This window comes from Zootermopsis nevadensis, unplaced genomic scaffold (genome assembly GCF_977971745.1).
Source record: "Zootermopsis nevadensis isolate Lab colony 2312 unplaced genomic scaffold, Znev_1.0 Znev_ptg000001l, whole genome shotgun sequence".
Classification (NCBI taxonomy): domain Eukaryota; kingdom Metazoa; phylum Arthropoda; class Insecta; order Blattodea; family Termopsidae; genus Zootermopsis; species Zootermopsis nevadensis.
Genome location: NW_028259133.1, coordinates 16,855,599 through 16,883,100, shown reverse-complemented (window position 1 = coordinate 16,883,100; position 27,502 = coordinate 16,855,599). Strand labels below are relative to the sequence as shown.

Below are 27,502 nucleotides of genomic sequence, written 5' to 3'. Positions count from 1 at the left end.
CATTATGAAAGGAAAAAGAAAAGATGCCAAAACAATGCATAAAATTATAAATCATATTTTAAAACATTTTATGCTGAAACACGACGAGAAACAAAAGCAGAAGCAATGGATATTTGTATGATCTGAAGCTCTCATGGTGACTAAGTATAATGAATTCTTCTCTTGCTACCAAGCCATGTCAGGGTGTTGAATGGAGAAAACACCAACATTTCAAGAACCATCCTCATCCTCAGGGTACTGAAATTCAGTTGGTGTTTTCTCCATTCAACCACTAACATGGCTGGTAGCCCAATATTTAAATAAAACCTCACTGTGCCAGTCTACCTTAACCTTTTCAGAGTTTCAATTTGACTCAGTCCACATTTAAAAACAATGTCGTTTCTTAATTGTTCAAATAAATTTGCCCTTGGATGTGATTCTTTACAATAGTTTTAATCACTAGGGCAATCAAGTTCCAGTCCACATTTTAAATTGAAATAAAATAAACGGAACCCATTACAAGTTTTCTATATCAATAATTTGAGCCGTAAAGGGTTAGTAAAATATTGGCAGTTCTTAAACAGTATGGAATTTCAGGTTACTCTGATTGACTTTATGAGAACTACAGCAAAAAGAACTAGAAGGCTGACCTGTTTAATGATTGCTGTTTTCCTTTACAGTTTACTCATCATGTTAACCTTACTTCTTGACAAATAATTTTTATGTTAACCGTGTCGTCTCTTGTATGATTTGAGGTTTTCACAGTGGTGAGTATGAAGATTTCTGTCTTCTGGGTTGTTGCGCTGTGTAGTCTGGTCGATGTTTACCAACGTTTCAGAGGTCATACTGCCTCCGTCATCGACCAGACTACACAGTGCAACAAACCAGAAGACAGAAATCTTCATATCATCTCTTCTTCTGCCATGCCAAAACATTTGTAAGAACATTTAGATGAAGGACTAAGACCAATATCTTGATTTTTAAACCTTTCGAACCAGTCCTTCAGCGTCTGCGTAAACCATTACATTTATATTATTCATATGAGATCATGTTACATGTAGAAAAACATGATTTGTCATAAATAAGAAGAGAAATAGCTGGTCAAAACATAAAAGTAAATCATCAACTATACAACTACACAGCACTACAACCCAGACATACTTGTTGCCATGACAACCTCACATCTTTCATTAACTACGTAGATATGAAAATGAGTGGATTTCCTTCCGTAATGAAATATCTCACATATCAGGAAGTTTCAAAGCAGTGACCCTAGATTTTTTTGAAGACCAGTATTTCCTTTATCCTTGTGCCGCTTGGTCGTGGGGACTGTGGGTTCTAATCCCACTCAAGCCATGGATTTTTTCTGTGTCGTGCTGTCCTGTGTACAGGTAGAGGCCTTGCGACGGGCCGATCCCTCGTCCAAGGAGTCCTACCAAATGTCTATAGATCAAAGCTAATGAAAAATTTGGGACCCGTAAAAGGGTACCGGAAAATGTACAAACATTGTTAAGCCAGAAAAAGAAGAAGGATTTCCTTTTTCACAACTCACATTTATGAACTGTTCAGGATAGGCATTTTATGTGTGTGTCTGGTAATTTAGAGTCAAGCACTGCTACAAAAAGCAGTGGCAGTTTCTTGACCCCTCCCATCTTCCATCACACCTTACAAGCTTCACCACAGCACCATCTGAACATCAAACATCAGTGCAGTGTCTGCATTCAAACAAGAAAGCCAGTAGACTCCAATCTGACTTTTTGGTTAGAAGTGTTTTCAATTGCTCGTTTTGTCGTTAGTATGCAGTGTGGAAGAAGGGTCACCAGTTGAAAAACCTTTGAGGACAGGCCGTGTGTTCACCGCACCACTTGGTCTCAGTCAGAGGAGGGCAAGGTTGACCCCCCCGGCGGGAGCGTTTCAGAACCTGTCGACTTCTTACGGACTCTCCGATGCCACAAGACACGCTGCACGGTGACCAGGTTTCCCACTCGCCCACCTGGCATGCCACTGCCCGACCTGTGAACAAAAACTAATGGCATTTACTTTTCATGTTACTAACTTCATTGGTTATTAGATATTTTCCTAATAAAACATTAAAGACCTTACAGGATTATGTCATCAGATTTTCAAGAAATGTTAGTGCCAGTAGCGTATTAACACCAGAATTAAAACAGGTAAAATAAGTTTTGTAAGATTTGAGGTTTTCACAGCGGTGAGTATGAAGATTTCTGTCTTCCGGGACGTTGCGCTGTGTAGTCTGGTCGATGTTAACCAACGTTTCAGAGGTCATACTGCCTCCGTCATCAGGGCGATGAGTCTGAAGATTTCTGTCTTCTGGGTTGTTGCGCCGTGTAGTCTGGTCGATGTTAACCAACGTTTCAGAGGTCATACTGCCTCCGTCATCAGGGCGATGAATGTTCATCGACCAGACTACACAGCGCAACCCAGAAGACAGAAATCTTCAAAATAAATTTTGTAAATGAATGTTATACATTAAACAATGAGACATTGAAAAACATGGGAGAATATTAAGATTGGCGTGTGATAAATTTAGAATGAGTGTTTAAACTGAACTCTACTGGCTCAGGATATGGTAAAATGGTGAAATTCTGCGACCTCTGAGTTCCATAAAAACAGAATATCATCTAATCAACCATCAACTTTTACAGAACGGTCCTGAACAATGGATAATAATTCATTTTAATGTATCTGTCCATCATCCAAAATCTACTGATTAAATTCATTGCAAAATATTTTCATACTCAAAGTAAATAGGTGCTCAGTTTTATTCAGGAAGACCTCACCAAGTAGAATTTGCAGACCTGCACAAATTAAGCCAACGAACGGCACTGGTCCGCAGACTATAGTTTCAAAAACGGTGATTTACGTACGCGCCCCCTTCCTCATCCGTCGATGCTTGTTCAATTTCGGACGCTGGGTCTGCTCGTGCACGATAGATGGCAGGACATCATTGCTGATATCATCCTGACGCAGTACCGCCTCCAAGTCGTCCACTGTGTAAACTTGGATGTCATTGGGCGAGTGACGGGTCTCTTCACTCAGCCGGTACACTTTGTCCTGCAACGAGAGTCACACGCAAGTGCTTCAGCAATGCTACGTACAGGATTACTGAACTGCACCTTGTGGTGGTGGGGCTCGAGTACCTCAGAGACCCCAAGAGCTACTGGTAAGGCCTCCCTAGGGGGAGAGGTCAGACTAAGACAGGTACCCTGGTCCTCCAGGTTGGGGGTTGGTCGCAAGGCTAACAACCTTGCACCGTAAAAAGGAAGATGTTTCGAAACCTCAACCTCGGACAGACGGATCTGTCAGAGGACCGAATGGAAGAGGAGAATTGAGGAGGCCATGGACCGAATACAGACCGGAGAGCCATAGAAGAAGAAGAAGAAGAAGAAGAAGAAGAAGAAGTATAGTAAATACGACAAGAATAAATACGTATAACTAATATCTAATCATGAGTTATTTTGAGCAAAAAACATTAATTATTTTTGTGACAAACTTGCCTTAATGCTAGGAGATTTGGAAAATTGGAGAATTGTCATAAGTAAAATCAGTGTTGAACGCATAAATTCATCTTGTGGCTGCTTAGGTTAGACACAGGGTGCGTTAACTCTCCATGAATTTGACTCGTCACATACAAAATGAAATTCTGAAAGTAAATACGCATAAGAGACTTGATGCTAACGGGTTCAGTTCCCCCCCCCCCCCCCCCCGACACTTCCGTTAAGGATCTGATATGAAATGTGAAAGATTCCAAGTTAATTTGATTCTCTGACGAAGACAAACTAAACCTGAGGCTCCTCTCACCTTGTGGAAATGGAAGGTTGCGATGGGCGGTAGTCGTTTCTTGTCGGGGTAATGGAATGAGTTGGCGGGATGGCTGGGCTCTTGCGCTGTAATGTGGCTGATCTTCTGCCGTGGTTCACTTGGCCAGTTAGGTGCTGTAAATGTGAACCCACTGTCTGTACCGGCATCCATCGGACCCGCCTGAAACAAGAACCTACTTCTCAACACGTCACCAAACTCAAGATGTCTGTCAACTAAGTAAATATTGGGAATGATATTTTGTCCAGTCCATAGTCACCGTACAGGCTTAAGAGTTTCAAAGGAAAATAGGCGTCGTAAGCTCCAATTTATTACCTGAACCGATAGAGCATCAATCCAAAATCCATTTTTACACAACTCCAAGCTGTCAAGTCCCACGAACCAGTCAGGAGAAGGTACGATCCGAACGGCAACAGAGACCTGAGAAAGAAATAAACGTTCAGGTTATGGAACATACGTTCAAGACCCCAAAAAATATTCTCTACTTGCGGTTTCTTTAAGAATCCTCTGTTCTTATTCTCTCCATCCAGCCCATGTAAGAATGATTTCTTCTTATCTACTTCTTTCCCTGTAATATTAAGTCTTGGACATGCAGGAAATTGACATTTCTGGTCTCAACGGTGGCGAGAATGAAGATGGTTGTCTTCTGTGTTGTTATGCAGCGTAGTCTGATAAAAGTTAACCGACGTTTCAGAGGTGAGCAGCAATGTCCAATATAATGCTCCTACGTCAACATTGCTACCACTCAGTGATTGTCTACTCCTTGAGAAAGGGATGCAGAATCATGGACCTACCAGTAACGCTGCTGTACTCACTCACCTTGGTGTGGTTTCCGTCCACGAAGAATTCGGTTCGAGAGTTCCCCTGCCCTGTAGAAATAGCTGGACCGTTGAATTCATCAAACACACCTCCTTCACCCTGACTCTGCGCCTCCAAGCCGTCAGACTGCCCTGTTTCACAGAACGTCTTCAGACCGTCGCTAGCCGTAACTCCAACGCGAAACAGAGCGAAGGACTTGTCATGGGATCGACCTGCAAGCAGCATATGCTAATACACATGAAACGTGGAAAACAAACACGAAATATAAGGTTCTCATGGCGGTGAAGATGTACGTGTTGGTCTTCGGGTTAGTAGTGCCGTGTGCTCTGATGATGGAGGCAGTATGTTCCTTCGAAACGCTGGTATCTCCTACACGTCCACAAGACGAAGAAAGACCAGCTTCGACAAGAAATCGAAGTAATGGCATTCGTGGGTAAGTTCCCAGTCAGGAGTAAAATTGCATCTGAAGATCATTACAGAGCAGTGTCTGGAAAGTCCATACACCGAAACGATGCATTTTATCTTATTAGTTCTGCCGTGTTTCGATGTATGGAGTACCAATAAACTATTAAAACAAAACACAATACTTATGTTTAGTTTTATTAATGTTAACCGGGCTAACACGGTTACCATGAACAATTCGCCCCTGGTAGATTTTATTGTACTGTATTGTTTGCTTTTCAGAATACCGTATTTTTTCTATACTTGACTATAATTTGTCTTATTTGTTACTGTCAAGAATTTTAATAAGTGAACTGAATTATTGTTATTATTTCTGTTACTGTATAGAAAGTTTGCATGGCAAAACACGTGGTTGTAACTCTGTGGATCCGTCAATTTCAAGGACGACCTTCAAGTTGTAATGCTAACGTCTTTACCACTTACGAAACGATATGTAAAGAAGTGGTCGTGGCCTAATGTAAAGTTCAAAATTTGGAGAAAATGAAAAAAACTTCTGTCATGAGTCAGCCCGTACCGAAATTTGAACCCGGTACCTCCCGAATACGAAATAGGAGTACTAACCACTCGGCAGTGACGTTCAATTTGTCTGTTATTGTGGCGATAACAAATGTGTGTTACTACAAAATGGCGAATTGTGTTTTCGAGTGAACAAGTACTTTGGAAACGGAAAAAATTAAGATTTAAGATTCTAACAGCGAGTAATATAAAAATGATAGTCTTCTGCGATTTTGCGCCACGTAGTCTGGCAGAAATGTGCCGATATTTCACAGGTGCTTGCTGCCTCCATCGTCTACCTGATAACGGATACAGCAAACACCCGAATGTCACGATTTAATACTTCAAATGCCGCGAAGGGCATCTTGTCCCATTGATTTCTTTAGCTACAGATCCACTCAATCGCAATATGAAGATACAGGAGTGGGGCCTGTTTACGAGTGCAAAGAAGGATGTCATTAGAAAAGCATTGCTTCAGGTGTTTTCGGCAGTGATCACACACTAAAAATAGAACCTGTCAGCATGAATCGTGTTCCAGCGGGGGGTTGTACTTCTTATTTTGTCGATTAATACCCACCGGACTATAAACTAATGGAAGCTGTCTGTATGTAGACAAATGCTTCGAGAGTTGACAGGCTGAGGAATTGTGTCTGTGTAATTCTGTAGGTCCTGAATTATTTTACCCTGTTCTAAACCGCATGTGAACGAAGCGACCAAATCTAAACTTACTGAGGAATAACAACGCAACCCACATGAGAAATAAATTTATACTGTATTAGCCTATGAGTTTCCAATTTGATTCTAATGTCTAGCACCGTACATGCTTTGTTCAGCAGATGTCGGGAGCCTTTAGATGTTTGTTTAACTTTCACAGCGTTGATTTAAACTTGGAATATTTACAATACGGACTCACAAAGCAGTTCGCTGCGATGATGAATTCAGCATTTCACTGTCAACATAATTCTTTCTGCAGGAGAATAACTAAACACTTCTTTATACATTCATTTAGAACCGAGCGATCGGCGAATTAAACATTTATAAACATTCAAAATAGCAGTAAAAATTCAGTATCTTTGTTAAATACATGACAGCCTTTACTATAAAAATCCCTTCTTATCAAACGCTCAAACGTAGTATTCAATAATTAACTCTTGGGTTATTTAACGATGTTACTGATTTACTGATTTTATCATCAGCACTGTGAGTGACACTTTCACCAGTAGACTTATCGGTGATAACACAAAAGATGTTTATAAAATACCAGTACTCCAAAGACGAATACAGCTTTATGCTCTCGTTCGTACAGCAACAAAGAACTATGTCAGAAATCCAAAAACGACTTTGTAAGACACAGACCGACTTCGTGATTACAGCGCAAACCTTTTCACGACTCAAGGTCATGAGGGAAGTTCTCAACAATTTCGAATAAAGAAGCTGCAACTCTAATCTCCATACGTGACGTAATGGGTGCAATTAAGAATATTTGTTAAGTAAAATGACGTAATTGCACAAACTGTGTGTGATGTAAACATTGTTGAACTCTGGTTCGAGCAAGAGGTAAGTGTTACTGCATCAAGAGACGGTGGGACGGGACCAAACAGTGCGTTTCTCCTACGTCAATACTACGCAACCCAACGACATTACCGACACAGGAATTGAGACAGCGAGTTACAAAGTAATGCCGCTTGGAAACAATGTTTATCGTTTGGATAGTACCCCTGATACCCCTTTCGCCCTTCCGATTCCCCTGTCTTTCACTTTAACGGACGTCGAACGCACTAATTCGCCCCGACTACCGTACGTTCCCTGTAAAGTTCTCCTAATCACTAGCACGTTAAAATATATTTATTCGCAAATAAAAATTCATGTCTTTTTTACTTCGTCAAAACCATTCACACTGAACAACTTAATATAATACACAGGAGCATGGCAAAACTTTGAAACACAATGGCAACTTCCATGGCATTTAAATTAACATTCACCACATCATATTTATGAGTTTCGTATGATTCTCAGAATAAGCGGAGATAATTTTCTAAACATTGACAAACTGATCTTCATAATGCGGAATGGATTTGTAACGCAGATCCGGCACGCATTTCTAAAGATGCAGCACTTATTCCATATTTGCAATTCTTCTTTTCCGTCACCAGTCAACTGGTCTCATACAACCCGCAAAAGGAATAATAAATCAGTCGCGACTAACATCCAACTAAAATTATTTTGTCGCTAATAGGAAATAAAGAAAAATTTGTAGATGTCATTCAGTAGCAGCTGGGTATATTAGTAGCCGTATAAACCAGAATAATTGATTACAACGCGAACCAGCAGCGAACCACGCGGGTGTGAAAAGACTTCTTTCCTATCTATTACAAAGTATTTATTTATTTTAGTGTTCTGTCTAATGACAGGTCCATATGAGCAGGATCCTTCCATCCTTTTCTCGGACTGGGACCTGTTCATATACGTTCTTGGCAGATGATCCAGAAGTGGTTTGCCATTGCCTTCTTCTGTGTGTGAATGGATGCCACGGAGAAACCGGGGAAGCCCCCGGAGGAAAACTCCGTGTTGCCTAGACCACGGCCTTGCCCAACACAAGTTATAAATTCGAACGTCGCCCAACGCAACTGGGTTATGATACAAAACACAAGGCAGACGTTTCCATGGAAACAATCGAACATACTAACTGAAGTTCAGTGCAAGTGCCCGATTGAGGCCACAGACAGACGAAAAATTTACGAATTTCCGTTCTGTCATACGAACGTCAATTCATATTACGTTCCCATCGACCCAAAAGAAGGAGGCGATACGTTCCTCCAAAACGTCGGCAGCCACTTAAAAGAAGACATGACGTCACAAACCGGAAGACTAAACAGTGTAATTCGTAACTCGCTTTACTACGACCCTACCCATGCTGTTAACGAAAATTTATATTTAATCACTTTACATGGATAATAAAAAAATAATGAAACGAATACAAACAATTTTCACGTGTCACAACAGTGTAACCAACTGCTTCACACAAAATACCAAAATAAAAGTAAAAGTGACGCGAAAAAACTGTCTCGGTTAAGTGATTTACGTGCCACTCACTTCTTTTAACACTTACTGTAGTTGCCAAATATCTAAACTGCGATACGTTTTAGAATAATCTATTAGCTCTCTTGTTATTACGATTATGTCGTCCATTCTGGCGGTAAGGTCAACGTTACGAAAGAGGAACACAATTTCTTGGGCACATTATATGTACCAAACGTGAAAGGGAACATAATTCCCGTAATTTAAATGCGTCACAAAATAGTGCTGTTCAATAATAAGAAACACTATATTAACCGAAGCAAGCTGCCTACGCTAATTCCTTTAGCAGGCAGTAGGAAGAGAGAGTTGGCTGGCTTCCTTCACAGGACCAAGTCTGCGCGTGCATGGATCTAGAGTTGAACGATGAAAACAAGTGGCATTTGAGTGACAACATGACTAAATCATTTTACTTTCCTGTTTTGTTTTTAATATCACACTTTTACTATTAGTCTTGAAGCCATGCCAAATCCGTGTAAAAAAAATAAATATCTAAGGTCGAATCGGTTGTGTCTGGTGAACGGGATTACAATGAAAAGACTCGAATGCACTATTACTTGATTTCACCACTATAGAAACCTGCTGTACTTTATTCTACGTCAGAAAAAACAGATATCAAAAGTTTTATGTTGACTGTAAGAAAATTTGTACATGTCTGTGTGGGATGTGGGTGGATGAATGTAAAATATCAATTGAACTTGCGTGCCAAAACCATTAGACAACAAAAACTGAAGCAATCTCTTTTTCATGTTTAAATAATGTCGACAAATAAAAGTTGACATTTTAACTGACGCCCGAAATAAAATTTTAAGTTTATGTTCGCCTACATATTAAACGGATCCAGAATTGTTACAAACAATTCTCGTAGGTTGAGATGTTTATGCAATCCATATTCTATCCACTTCATCATATAATTGTGCAAACGTGATACTGGTCTATCTTCGTATTCGAGAGATCTGGGCTCAAATCTCGGGACGGAGTCCGGCTATCCTGACTCAAGTCTTTCATGATTTTCCTCAGTCCCTTCCGACAAATTATGGGATTGTATCCATATCCCTCACAATTCATTAACCGTCGTATCATTCGCCGCTGTACACTCTGAGCTACTGTCAGCGTCGTTAAATGAACCACGAATAGACAAAATAATGATTATGAATCCATCTGTTTGTGAACCTCCGCGCTACAAGCTGTGTTCCTACGCGCCACCAAAATAGTGCAGCCCACACCAGCGCCGGTGCCTCTGAGTGACACAACTTAGTTCTTGCGGATGAATCACGGCCCAAGAATGCTGTTCGGTTACATGGGAACACGTGAAAACGAATCCATAGCTACAAACGCGCACAGTTCTTCTTCTGTTTACAAATTAACGCTTCGCAGACAATGATAACTGCACGTCCCATTTCATTAAACACTCTGTAACTTTGAAATTTTTATTTGTGGAATTCGTATGATTCCCACTCTAAAACAGTCATCAATTACTTAAACGACATTAACTAATAATCTTTATAATGGTGAAATGTGTTTTCTTTGCGGTGCGGACTAAATTCTTAAATAATATTTAGACGAACTTTGATATCAAATGACTGACTGTGCCTAATTTTCTTTGGCAGGGGCAACTACGTGAATTTATTGCAATGAGCACGATTTATAAAACCCAATTTTAAGAATTTTCCATATTTAATTCATTTTCCGTTTTCTATTCAAATATGTACTCATACACATAATCGTTTCGAGTGTTCTTGAGGCCTTTTCTTAACGCACAGAGCCACTGCGAGTGAACGGCAGATAACAGGAGAGGTCAACGGTCTTGGTAATACTGTAACGTTAGTGCAGCTTAACAGGAGAACAGCAGCAACTATAATAAAACAGGCTTATCAAAAAACCAACGAAAATAAGATTAACGGAAAAAGAATTAGGTGATTGTGAAGCAGTCTGCATACATGACACAGTCAACAATAACAATTACTAAAACAGAATGTGCAGTTACGTAAGGCATCTTGAGTAAACAGACCCCAGCAAACGACAAAATGACGTACGACTAAAGGAACACAAGAGTAGAACGAGTCAGACTTCAAGCGCCGATGATACGATGATGAATAATGAACTAAAACGGAAGTGTAACGAACGGACTTGGCCTAATTTAAGCATTTGCCTGGAGGGACTGAGCAAAACCACGATAAACCTCATGCAGGATATCCGGTTTCCGAGCTGGCATTTGAACCAGAGACGCCCCCCCCCCCCCCCCCCCCCCGAACACGGAATAGGAATGCTAACAACTTAGACGCGAAGTTCGGAAATTCAGAATTTCCCAACCGCAAACCACAACAAGATTTCAGATGTTTCAACAACAAGTTTGCTTCACATTTTCAAGTTCAAGTTCCTAACAAAATACTGCCTTGTCTTTTATTGTGCCGGTTACTTAAGCCCAGTGCTATTTAAACAGGGACACAGCCCATATTAAAACGAAATGTGTTCATTCCTCCGGATAACACAATACAATAGATCAATAATCCCTCGTTTGCTTTAAAAACGTAAAATAGACACCAGGACTCAAAACAGCACAAACAGAGTTTTCCTGAACAAAACTATGAGTCGTAAATTAACTTGACTGAGTAAATGCCTTCATGAAAAACTAATGTCGCTCATCTAGTCATGAAATCCCCGTCTTTTAATGAGTCAGATACCTAAAATGCATTTACATAGGCCCTTTTCACCGGGAAACGCATTTAACAACGCTAAAATTAAGAAAAAGAATCAGACGTGACGATGATAAATAGTGAGCAAAAGAGAATAGAAGAGACTATTAAAGAAGCGGAATTCGTTTGTTTAAAGCTGTTGTTGCATTCGTATACACTGACTTAGAAAACTACAAACCTTCATCAGTGTCCCCAAACCGCCTGTCTTTCGAATGTAAGTCACAGAGCTCCATGAATTTTACCAGGAATTAGTTGGGAAGGAAATGGGCTTTGGATTCGAACGTTCCACAAGTTTGTTTGTACTTACCGACAAGCCTGGACCACTGAGCAGGCGGTCTCCACTCGGGAAATTGTTTGGGAAAGAGTTCGCGACTCCAGTGTGTTTCCACACGAAGTGTGTACAAAGCCAGGCGGTCCTGGTCACAGCGTTCCTTGCCCACACTCAGTGGTGTGACCATCAACGCACTCCCCAAGACACAGCAAAGCCATATCCGCCAAGGTCCTGGAGGCAACACGAGACACTTCTGCTTGTAAGACGATCCAGTATCCCTTTAAAGCCTAAAGTTCATCTAAGTAATATTTAAGAATTCAGTCCGTACCGCAAAGAAAACACACCATTTCACCATTACAAAGAAGAAAAGGTTAATACTGTTTAAGATAATAATAGCTGTTAATCAGAGAACCATAAACCCATAATTACATTGGGAAAAATGCAGAATTACCGACTGCTAACCCTTTAAAAACCAGTGGCAACTGTGCTTTAATAATCGATAACTCTGCATTTTGTATTTGTGGATTATGATCGTCTTTTCTGTGAGGTATGGACTAAATTCTTAAATATTATTTCGACGAGATTCAATTTAAAATTGTTAAATTAGCTGTATAAAACAATATAATGCCGATTATATTGATGGGTCTAAAATAATTTCCCTAGTTCTAAACAACAACGAAACTCAACAAATGCCCTGTGCAGTTTTCTGATACCATCGTAACCTTAAGTACACAAACACATGACTTCTAAAGCATATAACAGGCCTGCAATATAAAGCATTACCGAATCATAAAGTTTTTCAACCTCCTACAATGCACAGAATGTTAAATAACTAAGGATGAAACTGTAATTTTGTGAAAAATGTAGTTGGGTAACTGGAATATGCAGGTACTTATCGAACCCAGGTCAGTCAGATGTGAAAAATTTATTTATTACAACGATAAAATTCTGCAGCCATAAACTAAATTTTCTCCTGTCCTCTTTCCGCGTTAATTCTTGTACACTTTTAAATAATATCAGATTAATTTTATTAAAAAAATTCTCAAGATTTATCGTCACACATTTGCACAAGTTAATTTCTTGTCAGAATACTGGAGAAGTAGAACAGTTTGAATCTGCTGTGGTAGGCTAATTGCCTGACTTCATGCTCAAATTAGACATTTGTTTCTATAATAACCCCAGATAAAAGAGCAGGTTAATGTTTTACTTTAATATAAATACAAAATCCGATCGTAAAATTCTGTAACATCTTAACTGTTCTGAATAACATTTTCGCTGTCACTCGTTTATAACATTACATCACCAACCACACCAATTTTATAACAGAACTTCGCTGAGTTTCTCATCACACGTTCAACAAATTTAATTAATCTCGAAACGAAATAACAGACTGAGGCCTAAGTCTTATGTAGTACGTTCGTTACCTGGTCTCATGCCGAACTGCAGAGCGCGTCTGTTTCTCAACACTGACAAACGAGAACTGATGATACTTGCTGTGTACTGTACTGTACTAACGGACAGGTTATGTGAATGACATCTCCATTCCTGTTTTTATATAGATAGCTAGAACGTCACTTGTCTGTTAGCAGGACTGTTATTAATAAAATTGCACACTCCCCCACTCCTAACCAAATGATTTCTTTTTATCACGGCCGTTGTCATAGTAACATAAGAATGAACAGCTAGACAAGTTGACTGGGTTGAAAACCTTGAATGAATCAGTTTGGTGGGAAGAACAGAATGCGTTAGAAAAATCACGCCTTACGTCGCCACTCGTTTTAATTTTGTAATTTAAGACACTTTTTTGTTTATCTGACGTCCATCTCGGTCTTAGCAGCTGGAACACTGAGAACACGGTTTCGAATCCTGCTGTGAGAATGGGCATATGTCTACAGATTTATTTTCGTTGTGATGTTGTGTACGTAAAGATCTTCCTGTGGGCTTAACCTCCATCTTAGGAACCGAACATACTATACGACTAGAACCCACCTCACTTTTAATTACAGTGTAGAAAATATTCGTCTAAAAAATAGCCCCTACCAGCTTTTTTATTCTATTTGAACATGTCTCGGAGTAGGTTCTATTGTTACATTCATAAAAGTCGAACAAAGTTTCCTGCTTCTTCAATAAACATAGAATATACAGCCTATTATTATTATTATTATTATTATTTAGTGTTCTGTCTGACGACAGGTCCATATGAACAGGATCCTTCCATCCTTTTCTCGGACTGGGACCTGTTCATATACGTTCTTGGCAGATGATCCAGAAGTGGTTTGCCATTGCATTCTTCTGTGTGTGAATGGAGTAATTGTTGGGATGCCACGGAGAAACCGGGGAAGCCCCCGGAGGAAAACTCCGTGTTTCCTAGACCACGGCCTTGCCCAACACAAAATGACGCACTGTATCAATAACACGGAATCCAGAAAATTCGTTTCAAAAGTCTCGATATCTCGAACGCCCATTCAAGCAGTCAAGACATGAGTCATCCAGTTTGGAAATTTTTTAATTAAAAATTTAGCGTAACAAATTTCAGAATTTCGTCTGCCTTCAGTAAAACTTGACATGGAGATAGAGAATGATAAAGATTGATACGTCATTAGATAAGAGAAGTGTAACGTAAATCGTTTGGTTCTTGGGATAAATTAAAATAAGTGTACAATTCATGTTGTAAAATTGTAAATTATACACTACAGAATAGATGTGTGTAAAAGTGAGTCGTCAAGTCTTTAGAAACGTAATCATTTAATAAACTATTTCAAATTCCTTCAGTCTCCGTTCGTGTTGTCGATCTAAAAGATATCCATCCTCGAAGTACCTGCACCTCAACGCAACAGCACATCGACGCCAACCTTCGGGACTACCCATGCTCTTCCGTTGATCCTACTCAGGCACTGCAACCGTTCCTATGACACCACGCCTAGCCCCAGAGGTTGTGATAAAGACGGTTAAACTTCGGAACACGAAACGTTTCTACACAATAGAGAAGAGTCCTCGAGAAAAAACAGCACGATCGCCTATTTAAGAAATTCCCTGAGTTTAATTGAACCCGAAGGTCCATTATCGTGTTCACAAAAGCCCGCCACCGTTTCATGTTTGAGGAAACGTGCGACGCCATTTCCCGTCAATGAAAGCGTGTCCTTTCAAAGGCAGGCAACAGAAGATCCTTTAAATAAAAACAAATGGTTAAGCTCACGCGCGAAGTTTGCGAGCAATCAATAATAAACTGTTTGGATCACTTTACTCTTGCAGTACTTGAACTCACTCGAGCGCTCTGATAGGAGAGGAAATTCCCTATGAGATGAGGTAAAATTTCCCCACCTCATACACGTCACACATTTAATTACACAAACATTATAAATCGCAACTGTAACGTCTGAAAGAAGAATCAAGTTCGTTTTATATACTTATGTATTAATATTTCTTGTTATCGATGTCATCATGAACCGGGATAGCTCAGTCAGTATAGTGACTAGCTACGGGCTGGACGACCGGGGTTCGATCCCCGACGGGGGCAGAGGATTTTTCCTCTAGCCTCTGCGTCCAGACCGGCTCTGGGGCCCACCCAGCCTCCTCTACAATGGGTACTGGGGTCCTTTCCCGGGGGTAAAGCCGGCCGGGGCGTGATGCTGACCACTCACCCCCATCTAGTGCCGAGGTCAAAGAAGAGAGGAGCTATACCTCCACTCACCCCAAGCGCCTATTTGGCGTATAGTGGGACAAACTTTACTTTTTTACTATGTCATCACAATACATCCAGCAGCGTTTGCGACGTGTTATTTATGTGAACTAATGCTAAAGACACAGGAAATCCAAACGAGAATAAAGCTCGAATAATGAGCTTAAGATGTCTGATCGCCTATTGTGCCATAGCTTCAGGAAAATACACACCACAGAGACATGTCTTCAATTCCAGTGCAATCCACATGGGATGCGTGATGAAAAAAGTGGTAGGTTTTGTTAAAATACTTCGGTCTTCACTTGTCAATCATCATTCCACTAATGTTCCTACTCATCTATCAGCATTCTCAACGTCGGGGGCTAGTGGACTGGGTCAAATTGAGCCATAGCGACATCTTAACATTTAGAACGCGAAATAGTATTGTATAAATCCATTCGGACATGAAATAAAGGACAGACGGGCACGACGCCCTCAGTTAGCACTTCTACAAAGAACACGACAAACATAAAATTCGTCACAAAAGTCACGTGACGTCATGTTGTAGGCCACTTGTAATTTCAGCCTTGACTTGGCATTGCTCGTGAGCGATTTGTCTGAGGTCAATTAATTTGCCGCGTAGTTGGCAATAACTAGAGCGTGTCCATTCTGCTTTCTTTCCGATCATCAAAAGGTCTTATCGTCTGCCCCTTCCTGAGAAAACAACCCCACTTCACAATGCCATATTGAGGAGTTCCCACCAGAACGGCAAATGTTATTTGCGGTGAATTTCAGGTTCTCACGAAGGCGAGCATGAAGATGAGTTTTCTGAGACATTGCATTTTGTAGTTGGTAGAAATTTATCGACGTTTCAGGGATGCTTATTGCCTTCATCATTCATAATCTATTGTTCATTCTAGAGTCAGTGACAAACAGACCTAGTTATATTAAGTCTTCCTGTGTTTTTTCAGCGTAAATTCTAGGTAGTATAGCTACATTTATCACGGTAGAAGTAAATATTCCGGTTATTATGAACAATAACCTGTGATTATACAAAATCAACAGCTGGGAATACATAATCGCCGCTTGGTATTCACAATTTCTAGTTCGTCACTACTGTCGTAACATATAAAAAGAAGTTCTGGGAACAACTTGTGATCTTACTTTCATTTAATCCATAAATACGAGTTTAGAAAACCTAGAAATTGGAGGAACCATCTTCCTCCAAAACTTTGGTATCTACGTACAAGTCCACGTGGCTTTAAAATCCATAAGACAAACATCGACATGTTCAGTAACGTAAGAACCGCGAATCTCAATTGTTTATTTGTTCCAGGAAGTTATCTAACGCATTGTTCCAGCATTTTCCTGAAGACTAACCTAACCCACGAGAGGCACACTTCAGCACAGCTTTCTCCTGTCCCTCAGATCTCCATTATCAATGGCTGCTCCATTTATCCTATTCTGCTAACATGATTAAACTTCTCATGGCGTGATGATACAATACCAGGGCACAGCTATTGGCAGACATTCAGACAGACAGACTGACAGCTGGTGATGGCAGTTAAATTACTGGGTCAAAGTGTGACAAGGTCCACTGTTGCCAGGGTCGCGACATCGCATCCCCGCCCAGAATCGCATTAAATATGCAACTCTCTCGTTGATTTCACCTTGCCGACATTTTAGTGCAGGGTACTCATTTAAATAAGTGATAATTATTTCGAGTAATAAAAACCTCGCCATTAAAACCTATGTCTATATTTCGGTTTTTATTACAATAACTTGCGAAATGTTGGGGGTACAGATGTGAAATGTATATAAAGATAGATAATAAACATTTATTTAAAGTTCGTGTGAAAAATGTTTATATCTTTACAATTACGTGCATGAAGACGATGCGAAACTTTGATGACATAAGCATTCTGCCTTAGCTGACGTAGAGAGGTATTGAATCCAAGCCCACCAAATGTTAGTCCGCCGCGGTTACTAAAAATCATTGTAATGGGCCCTATTATAATGAAAATGTCTGAAACTGCAGTTTCATCCACCTCTTTAACATTTGTCACGTGCCCTGACATTCGCGTCATGAGTATTTAGAGGCAGTGGCGCAATGTTTTCGTGGTAACTCTCCTCCCAAACGGCACATTCCTCTCTCTCTCTCACTTGACAAGTAATAATTCATTTGCGTCAGCTACTGCAGTCTGTATCAGAGAAAAGGAACCATGTTCCTTTATTTTTGTTTTTCTTAAATCCCGACTAAAGGCTTTAAGAAACGAATGGTGACGCAACTTCTTTGGTGGAGAACTACTTCACAGCCTTCTGTGACACAAGGTAGATAATTCGCTGTAAATTAACACTGAAAATGAAAACTTCTTGTTGTGAATATTCGCTGAGAAGGCAGCGCTGAAATCAGTCACTTCGTAGTTGTTTGGCCAGCCTCTAATGTAAACACTTGGCAACCATTACTCAATTTTAGAACGCGGCACGGTTCATTGGAAACCGTGCGGGTAACTGTCAGATCGTTCACATCTGATCACCTTGGGGGAAGGTCTGGGTTATTTATTTGCGGAAACAATCAGTCACGATGTGCTCATGTACAGTCAACGACAGACGTAAATGGACTTAACACGTTTAAAACACCCACGAAGGAAGAACCGACTATCCAAGAAACGTTTCACTTTAATAATCTTCAGTCATTCATCTATTCATCCACGGAATCACAATCCACAAGACCAAAATCAAAACCTGACGTTCATCTGCCCGTTCATTAATCCATCCACTCATTCATCAATTTACCCAATCATTCATTTCACCCATCCGTAGATGCATCCATCTACCGTGAATGTTGTCACCATAAAAGACGAAGAATTTGACTAGCTAAACTACTGTTAGCTTCTGAAGGATGACTCTGATTCATGGAGTTATTCTTCTTCGCTGGTATTCCGTGAATGTGACATCATGAAACATGTGGGAACCGAAGTTTTACAGAAGACTTTGAGACGATCAGAAGCTGATGCAATAATCCATGGTGCGAAAAGAATTCGAAGATAATTACGAGTGTGTTCCAACAGAATGTTTTTAGCTGTGATGGCAGGAGATGGTCTTCCTCTGTAATCTTCTTCCCTTTCTTGTCCTGTGTATTGGGTTGCGCACCTTTAAGGCGTTCAATCATAATCAGACAAGTAGAACTTCTACTGAAGCGACAATAACGGGGTGAGTCAGACACTTCAATTCTACTTTTGAGTACCGCTTGTTAACTTAAGATTTGTTAAACGGCGTGTCAGAAGATCAGGCTACATGACATCGAATAATATGATCAATGAATTATTAATTTAAAATAATATGTAAGGAGGAGATCGTGGTCTAATTTGGGGGGCAGTCCCGACATTTTACTGGAGGAACTAAGGAAAACCTCAGTAGAAACTAAATAAAATGACGATAAACCTCAGCCATGACAGCTGGTTTTCACGCAAAGAAAATGCTGAAACAAAGTGCAAACAAGTTCATTCTCTTCAACTTTGAAGGGTCATACACCAAGCTATTATTTTTACAACTGACTTCTAGAAAGTTGCAGCAATCTTTTCACAAACACATACGATGGTTCAGTAACCCGCGTTGCTTTAAGGGTCAGAACGCTGGACTCTGCTATAAACCAGTGAAAACGAATGTAAGCAGCAGAGATTTATCCTACCAGCAGTGAGATGCAGAATATTTGATCGAATTCACAATGCATATACATTTCCCACGATTAAAATAAACACACATAATTTCTCAGAGGAACAGGCAGGACCGCGTGGAACGAATGGAGAGACATCGACTTCCAAAATATTCTACGCGTACTCTCATAAGGGACAGCGAAAAAATGAAACACGAACATATAACTTGCAAAGCTGATAGCCGATCAGCTAATAAACGATTCTCAACATGTTTATGGGACCCGAAGGCTCATTACACTATTCACAACATCCTACAGTTGGCCTCTATCCTGAGCCAGTTGAACTCAGTCCAAACCTTCACTTTCTATTTCTTTAAGATCGACTTTAAAGAATAATTATATACTATATAATAAAATACAGATAAACCTTGGTATATCTAATGAAACTTGTGGGAAGAAAAGAAATAATAAAGTTTGTTCTAATTCGGTATTATGAAAATTTGAGAAGAAAACAATTCAATGCTAATCAGAAATTATGATAATCGAAACGAAACTATCGACAGAATTGTTAAAACTATTATTCGTTCAGAAAGATACACCAAAACATACTAATTTCTTATTTAGACACTATACCGCTCTGCTTAACTTCGTTTTCAACATGACAACAAAGTTCAATAATTTTAAGATTTGTTTACATCAATTCGAGTTCGCATTTCATTTCCCCGCAAAACGAGTACACTACAAATTAGTGTAAATCCGGCTTCAACTTTCAAATCTCTGCTTATGCCCTATTATAATTAGACACGAATATTTCAGTACAATACAAAGTATAATCGTTCGACGAAAACTTAAACTATTGAAAAATTTGCATTCGTCTTAAAATTTACAACTTGGTTCTTTATAACATACTGTTTTATTTACTTTCCTATAATTAAAAGATTAAAATATCATTTTACGTTCCCTATCGAGTACTCGATTTACATGTGGAACATTTACGACATGTTTCGGCTATATATAGCCATCATCTGGTGTTATGTATATAAACTTTTCACTGAATTACTGATATTTTACTGATTTTTAATGTTTTTTTGTTTTCATTTTTCTTATGATGTTCTTGTCCTTTATATTGTTTCTTCATTCGTTGTAGTATCATAGGTCACTAATATGTTTGTATTTCGTATTTCGTAGTGATGTCAATGTTTTGTATATGGACTGTGAAGTAAAGGTTTCAAACTATTAATGAAATTGAATATAGAAAACAAAATAAATAGTTGAAATTAATCATATTATATTGTGATTGACGGCTAATTTTAATATATTTTTAATACTATTTAAATAAATCACAATATGACGCATCTACAATATCTTACTTTCCTATCAACATCAAATTTCAATAACACGTCTTAAGGGAGCATAAAGGTAAAACGGGGGCCACATGCGGTCCTCGAACCTAGGGTTGATAACCCCATGTCTACTGCAGGCCCCCAACCTCAGCAACTAGACAGTCTAACTTGTGTGTCAAAGTTGGTTTCCTTCAATGCTTGCATCACTGTCTGAAGACCAGACTGTGGGCGTCGAACACACGTCCTGTAGAATGATTCCTTAATTTCAATTCGTGCACACAGAAACAGGTCTGGGCCACAGTAATCCAGTCTACAAATGCACTCCATATTTCTCTAAGCTCCATTTTAATCGTCTGCTCTTCCGAAGATGGCTGTCTTTTGGGATGTTATGCTGTTGTCTCTCGCAGAATCTGACCGACGTTTCAGAAGTACTTCAGGATTATTCGCACCTGACGATGATGGTTGTAATCATATATGAAACGTCGACCAATTTCTACGACACTACAGAGCTCAAGAACCCATAAGACAGCCATCTTCACATAAAATATGGATGTAACTAAAATCTAGACTTTTATTTGCAAATATGTTTCGACATGGTGAATGTTGAATGAAATTAAAGGCGAAATAATGTCCAACTCGGTGGAGTGTGATGTCTGTACTGCGACAGCTTTGAAACAATACAATTACAGGCTAAAGTACGCCCTAATGCCTAAAAATGAATTTTATCGAAATCTCAGAATATTTCCGTTACCGTTCCTTTAGAGTCTAAAGTTTAGACCCTTAAAGTGCCTTTAGGAATGAATTAAATCAAAATCAAAATGGCCGTACACAACTTAGTGAAGTTCTACAGCACCAAATTTAGTTGAAATCTGTTTCGTTGTTTAACAGCTTTGTTGGTGGAAGGGCAGACACAGATAATCTTCGAAATACGTGCCTAAGCATGCGATGATATTTATACCAACCTTTTGTTCACCTAGCACGTATGATACTTCAGCGCTCTGCAAAAATGACCTTCGGCTTTATGTAAAATTCATGCATTTGGCCCTGAAGAATTTTTCGCCGCGCTCACTAGCTTCAGCTCCACGCCCTTCCCGACACATCTGAAACCTGGGGTAGGCATCTACGACAAAGGAGTGTGCCTACCTCCCGACCGCCCTGCGGCATCACTCCATAAGCAAGGTTTATGTATATGAAGCGTGTGTGGGAAATAGCCATGACTCACAGCAACACTTGGGTAGGCCCACTAGGCACAACCTGATGTTATCCTTCGGTTATTTAATTATGTTGTTTCAAATACACGTTATATAGCACCACTGATCTGGCAAAATCAGAGATAAGAATTTGGAAGGTGATTGTAGCCTGTTTGCAGGTATTATATTGGTAATCGTCTCGACGAACACAGGGAAACCACCAAAAGCCCAAGGATGACTGGTACTCTGACCGAGATTCGACCCGTTACCTATTGAAGGCAAATGTAAAGCATTATCACTACGCTAACCTGTAACCTGCAAGGTAATTTCTATGAACTGGAGTGAAGACGTGAACACAGGAGTTTCACACATGCATTATTTGCTATTTTGAATCTCTGTGTATGGTATATGTGGTCGTGGTGCGTTTTTATTGCAGACACAAATGTTGTTGACAAAAGCTGATTGAATTTCGTAACAACCGATCCCAGAGGTTACATTTATCTATTGTTTATGTCTGGTCCCCGTTGTTTTGACGTATTTACACAAATTATCGGGAATTCGTAATATTGTGCGTGAGACTGTAATCGTATTTGGCTGTTCGTCTTAGGGCTATATCAGTAGTTAATTTAGATCGCTTGAAGTTTTTAAAATGTAAACATTGAGGCATGTTTGACGGCAGATTACTGTATTTCACAACTGTTCTACATCGACTTTTAAGGGTTCCAGCACAATAAATCTTATAATAAACAACGGTCTAACACTGACTTTCAAGCACATCTGCGTTCCGACTTCAAACTAGACAGTCGATCTGCCTTTCATCACAAACACAAGGCTTCAAGAAATATCTGCAACACTAACCTTCTTAAATAACCCCCAAAACACTTCGGTATGATGTCACTCTTTGACTAGTGGCTAACAATAATAATCTGTATGTTGTAACTTACCATGGTCATAGGAGTATGAATGACATTTGCGTAAGCAATAATTATGATTACTGATAACGTACAATCGGCCATGACCACTAAGGCGTAATTTCATGCGCACTACGCTGCCTGCAAATTACCGAACCTTTGTATTATGCCGCAGCGGCGCTGCCTGTCTCGAAACAAATGACAGTGCAGAAGCGGCAGATTCAAATGAGCGTAAAAGATCGTAAACATATATCACCGCAATAAAATGGCATAGTCCAATCATACTCGAACAGTTCCCTATATTAGATTACGAAATTGCCAACTTGGTAATAAGAAATGTCTGAATTGTGAAACAAAATCAAGGAGGATGAGAAGGTTAAAGTATAATAAAAACAATGGGCAGAAGTATAAATCATTTGAACTCCCATCATGGTGGTGATGGGATCTAGAGTATTGCTGCTAGATGACAATTATTTATAATTATATGAGCAGTATGACATAACTGCAGCTTCTCATATTGCCTTCAAGTAAAAGCATTGAATTTGACTGTTATAATTTCTGACAAGGTAAATTTAAAGACCAAACAAAGTTTGCATCACATTCTAAAAAACTTCTAGAAAGCCCCTGAAACCCATAAATATTAATAAATGCATCTGGGAAGAGAATGCAAACTTTGAGTGGTTTTCAAAATTCCAGGATGAACAAACCTTCGTTGAATATACTGAACATGCAACATTACAGACATTCTCACTCTCCATACTCTTCGACTCTATTAATGTAAATTTACTCGTTTTCTTAAATTAAATTTCAACTCAAAAGGCACAGAATAAACAGCTTCTGAAGACCGGATGACAATCACAGGAAGTACTGAAGCTTCCAAAGGAACGGAGGTTTCAGAAACAGTTTCCCAACAGGATCACCGACCATTGGACTCACTATATAAATCTGTGATGGGGAAGGGAAACTAGCACCTCGTTTTCAAAACATACTTTGAAATTTCAGACAGCACGATCTATTCTACAGTCGAATCCGATACAAACCTTGTAAAGAAAAAAACATTAAACTGGATACACAGACTGAAAATCATATACAATAAGTAAAAATATTCACTTCTCATATGTCAATTTATAACAAAAGAGTGCACGGATTCTCGTATAACCTCGTTACAAAATTTGCAAGTTTTGTCCATCTGACTCAAAGCTAAATAACGTCTTATTGCCGACTGTGTTCTTCTGAAATTTAATGCCGTGTAGCGCTGCAGGTGGTTACCAGGTTTTGAAGAACATCTTCTGGGAACCACCTACACTACCACATAGCATCACAACGCAGAAGCCACTATCAGCATCTTCACGACAGCAAAAACCTCAAATCTCAGTCTTACCTAGTCAACCAAAGAACTTGTAAAGGAAGATAAAAATCACTGACCTACACATCACCAGACGAATAATATTTAATTCCTCTACAAAATTTAATTTTCAGATTATTTCCTTGTTACAAGTGGATATATCTGGCAATACAGCGACTCAATCTAAGTAGACACTGAGTCTGATAACGATGGCATCATTACGAATGTAGTGCCTGGAGCGAATTACGCTGTGAGCGAAGCCCAGGCCCACACACTCATAGTTGTCGCCCGATGTTGGCTTCTGCCAGTTGAAAGCACTACATAGCGCTGCTGGGTCCCACACACGAGAACTGATATCCTCCTGTCCATCTTCAGATAACACCTGGTCAAGAATATTGACTCGATGCTTCAACTTGAACGGCCAAGACAGGTTGTCGTCAAAATCGCCTGCTGTGACGCCGACGTGAACGTACACGTTTTCTTCATTCTGGCGTGGGTAGATGCGAATGTACATGTGATAACCACCTGGAGAGATGTAAAAGGAGGGACTGCGGAGGGAGCGACGGTGATTCCATCCCGTCAGCTTGTATCCCACACCTCGGATACGCCAGTAATAGGTGAAGACATGGCTTCTTGCACTGTACACAAATTATAAAGCTCATTATGCAGGTTTTTCTCGGACAGGAGGCTGGGTGGGCCCCAGAGCTGGTCTGGACGCAAAATCCTCTGCCCGTCGGGGATCGAACCCCGATCGCCCAGCCCGTATACTGACTGAGCTATCCCGGCTCTGTGCTATGTAAGTACTGAGGTGAGACTAACCAAAATATATTAAGAATGCTACTGCAGCTTCAGTCTTTATTTTGTACAACAGCAAGTGTTGTTTCTTTGTTCCTTTCTTTATTTTCCTCTTCATCCTATGTCAAATTCCATATCTTCGTTTCTGAATGTTGCTCTATTCCATTACAATGTTTTTACAAAGGCTGTACAAAATCAAACTAGCAACTTGCTCTTAGTTAATGCACACCAAACATTTTGGTAACGCTGTATTTTCATATCATGTGCTTGAAAAAAAGACAAACACAGAAGTCATTAAATATCTGCCCTGTATAACAAAGCACAGAAGAATCTCACCTGCTATGAGGCTGTCCAGGAAGTGGTTCTGTACGGATAGTGCTATTGTAACGATTCACCTCCGCATCACGAGGACTCTCTGAAACCTCTCTTGAAGATTCCTCATCCTCCCAGGTTGTCCTTGCAGTCTCCTCTTCTTCAAATGTTGTCAAACTTGTCCTCCTGCACAGACGCCCAATATTTAAGTAACACGTGAAAAATCACTCCAAAAAACAGTGCTGAAATTAAGAATGCATGGAGCTCTGCCTTCACTCCCACATACACATAAATGGCATTGTCCAGTCTTAGTCAAGTACCATGGCCAATTTTGCCTTTATTACAGGATTTATTCTGCCAATTATAATATTGGGGTCCGCAGTGGCTGCACGGTCTGAGGTGTGGGCCTTGTGCCACTTGGTCACTGGGATCGAGGGTTCGAATCCCACTCAAGCCATGGATGTGTCTGCGTTTCTCTGTGTTGTGCTGTCCTGTGTACAGGTAGAGGCCTTGCGACGGGCCGATCCCTCGTCCAAGGAGTCCTACCAAATGTCTGTAGATCAAAGCCAACGAAAAGTTAGGACCTGCAGTGCCTAGGCACTTGAAGAACAGGTCGTTCCCAGTAGCCAGTATCATAATATTATCAAATTAGGCTCACAAAATTAATAGACTACATTATTTGTCATTCAATACCTTTGTAATGGCCTAAATACTCTCACCATATTTTTCAGCATGTAATATTACCATTTTCTGGTGGTTCCACATAAAAAAACCAAGTGCATACAATCTTACTTAGGTTTTTCCTTTTTATGATGCAGCGTAAGAGTTCTTTTCACACCGCTAGGATCAATCTTACTTCATTATATTACTTTTAACACACAAATATTACAGAAAAACCATCACATTAGATCATATGCAATTGGTTATATTTTATGTATAAGTGCGTGAAAATGAAGCAACTGAATATCAAAACAAGCAGAAGATGAAAATAGGTCAATATAATAGCATTTACTCGGTGACAGACTGTTAATAAAGCAAGTCTGATTGAAATACAAACATAACAGACTTCAATATAACATATACTTGTATGTGTTTTATAGTCGGCAAAGTACTTTTTGGCCGGTGGGGGAGCTGGCGGACGGGCCTACTCTGTGTACCTGAGGTGGCACGGTCAGTGTATTTCTTTTGTTTGGGCTCCTCGGTCCAGTCAGCATTATACGATAAGAACAAATGACTCCTCCTAGCCTTTCCCTTGAAAACTACTGCGCCGACTATAAGACATTGTCCATCATCTGATATTCTAATTTAGAGAAGTGGGGCAACTACTCAGTGGGGTCTGTTTCAAAGAGAGGTTAGCTCTTTCAATTGGACCCAAAAGAATAGGTGACCCTCTTTTCTACACCAAAGGACAAAAACAGTTTTCAAAAAAAAAAAAAAAAAAAAAAAATAATACCAGACAATGGACAAAGTTCAAAAGTTCAGTAATCCATATTGTTATGTGCGCTTGTTTCTCAAACCTGCAACAAAGGTAGTAAGTTCTTTTCCTTTTCACACATGGAGATCAAAATGATGTACTTACCCATTTCTGTACGGCACTTGGACTGACGGACACTGCCTGAAGATGGTACCCATGATGCGTTTCTGAGACTGCCGTGTTGACTGATCTTGCTCCATGATCTTGTCTTCTATGTTCACTAACATTGTTTTGATGACATTTAACTGGTCTGCCAGCTGCAATTCCAGGTTGTGGAACCGATCCTCCATTTCCTCTGAAAATCACGACAACAAAAAAAGCAATAACAAACAAAATAATATGTAAACTGATACCAGTTTTGGAAACTTTATTTCAAACAATATGGTGAGACTAGGTACAGCCTGAAAGTCTCACACCACTGACATGTACACAGAAAATATATCAAACAGTGTTCAGTTCCGAGTTCAAAGACGAAATGAAAATGGGAAGATTTCTGAAGGTGTCAGATGCAGGTCACAACACACTGTCCTCACATTTAACTTTAGTAACTAAAGGAACTACAGATTCTCAAGAGAACACTGAAATGCAACTTACTGGTATTACATAGGCCTTTCAGGACCCTTGTAACAGTTGCTTGTGCTGTGGATACAAGTTCCTCTGTAGTGACTCTGCACATGGCATGCTGCGTCTCCAACACTTCTTGGCCATTGTCTTCTACTACCCCTTCAGTTGTCTCTCCTTTTGTATCCTCTGAAACATTCTGTCCACTCCCTCTTGGAGATGAAATTCTAGCTGCAGTAAAACTGGTTGAATTAAACCTGAAACTATTTTCTCTCAGGTCTGGACTAGAAATGCCATCTTGAGGTTTTAGTGCTGTGCCATTTAAATCAGATTGCAACTGGGGTTTAAGTATTACATCACCATCTGATGCAATCCCCCAACAAAATACAGAATCAATAGTGCGTAACAGAAGCAGAACAAACACATTTGTGAAAAACATCTTCAGCATGTGGCTGAGATGTGAATAAATAACAACTTTGTTGCAATACTTTGGGAGGGGAAGCTAGGTGTTGGTGGGAGGTTAATGGAATGGAATTCAGAGTTAATATAAGATGAAACAAGAAAAACTGGCCTAAAAATACACAGTTCTGGCATGCTGACAATAAACTGAAGGTTCCAGCC

The 27,502-nt window shown here is 39.8% G+C and overlaps 2 protein-coding genes across 4 annotated transcripts; both read right to left on the bottom strand.

Annotated features, from left to right (window-relative positions):
- Nucleotides 1-617: 617 nt before the first annotated feature.
- On the bottom strand, nt 618-23,672 carry LOC110833163 (spondin-2). 3 transcript variants are annotated; one of them, XM_087347840.1, is made up of 7 exons: nt 22,428-23,672; nt 11,674-11,868; nt 4,639-4,850; nt 4,135-4,239; nt 3,802-3,981; nt 2,868-3,054; nt 618-1,992 (listed from the first exon to the last, which is right to left on the bottom strand). In XM_087347840.1, the coding sequence occupies exons 1-7, from the start codon at nt 22,519-22,521 to the stop codon at nt 1,796-1,798; spliced, it is 1,170 nt and encodes a 389-aa protein (XP_087203966.1). In that variant the 5' UTR covers nt 22,522-23,672; the 3' UTR covers nt 618-1,795. The 3 variants fall into 3 exon arrangements, with proteins under 3 accessions (XP_087203966.1, XP_087203976.1, XP_021926562.1); XM_087347850.1 differs by lacking the exon at nt 22,428-23,672 and adding an exon at nt 13,062-13,192; XM_022070870.2 differs by lacking the exon at nt 11,674-11,868.
- A 154-nt stretch (nt 23,673-23,826) lies between these two features.
- On the bottom strand, nt 23,827-27,444 carry LOC110833161 (uncharacterized). The gene is made up of 4 exons (XM_022070868.2): nt 26,915-27,444; nt 26,426-26,615; nt 24,871-25,032; nt 23,827-24,377 (listed from the first exon to the last, which is right to left on the bottom strand). Exons 1-4 carry the CDS (start codon nt 27,327-27,329, stop codon nt 23,918-23,920), a joined length of 1,227 nt encoding a protein of 408 aa, XP_021926560.1. The 5' UTR covers nt 27,330-27,444; the 3' UTR covers nt 23,827-23,917.
- Between the last annotated feature and the right edge of the window lie 58 nt (nt 27,445-27,502).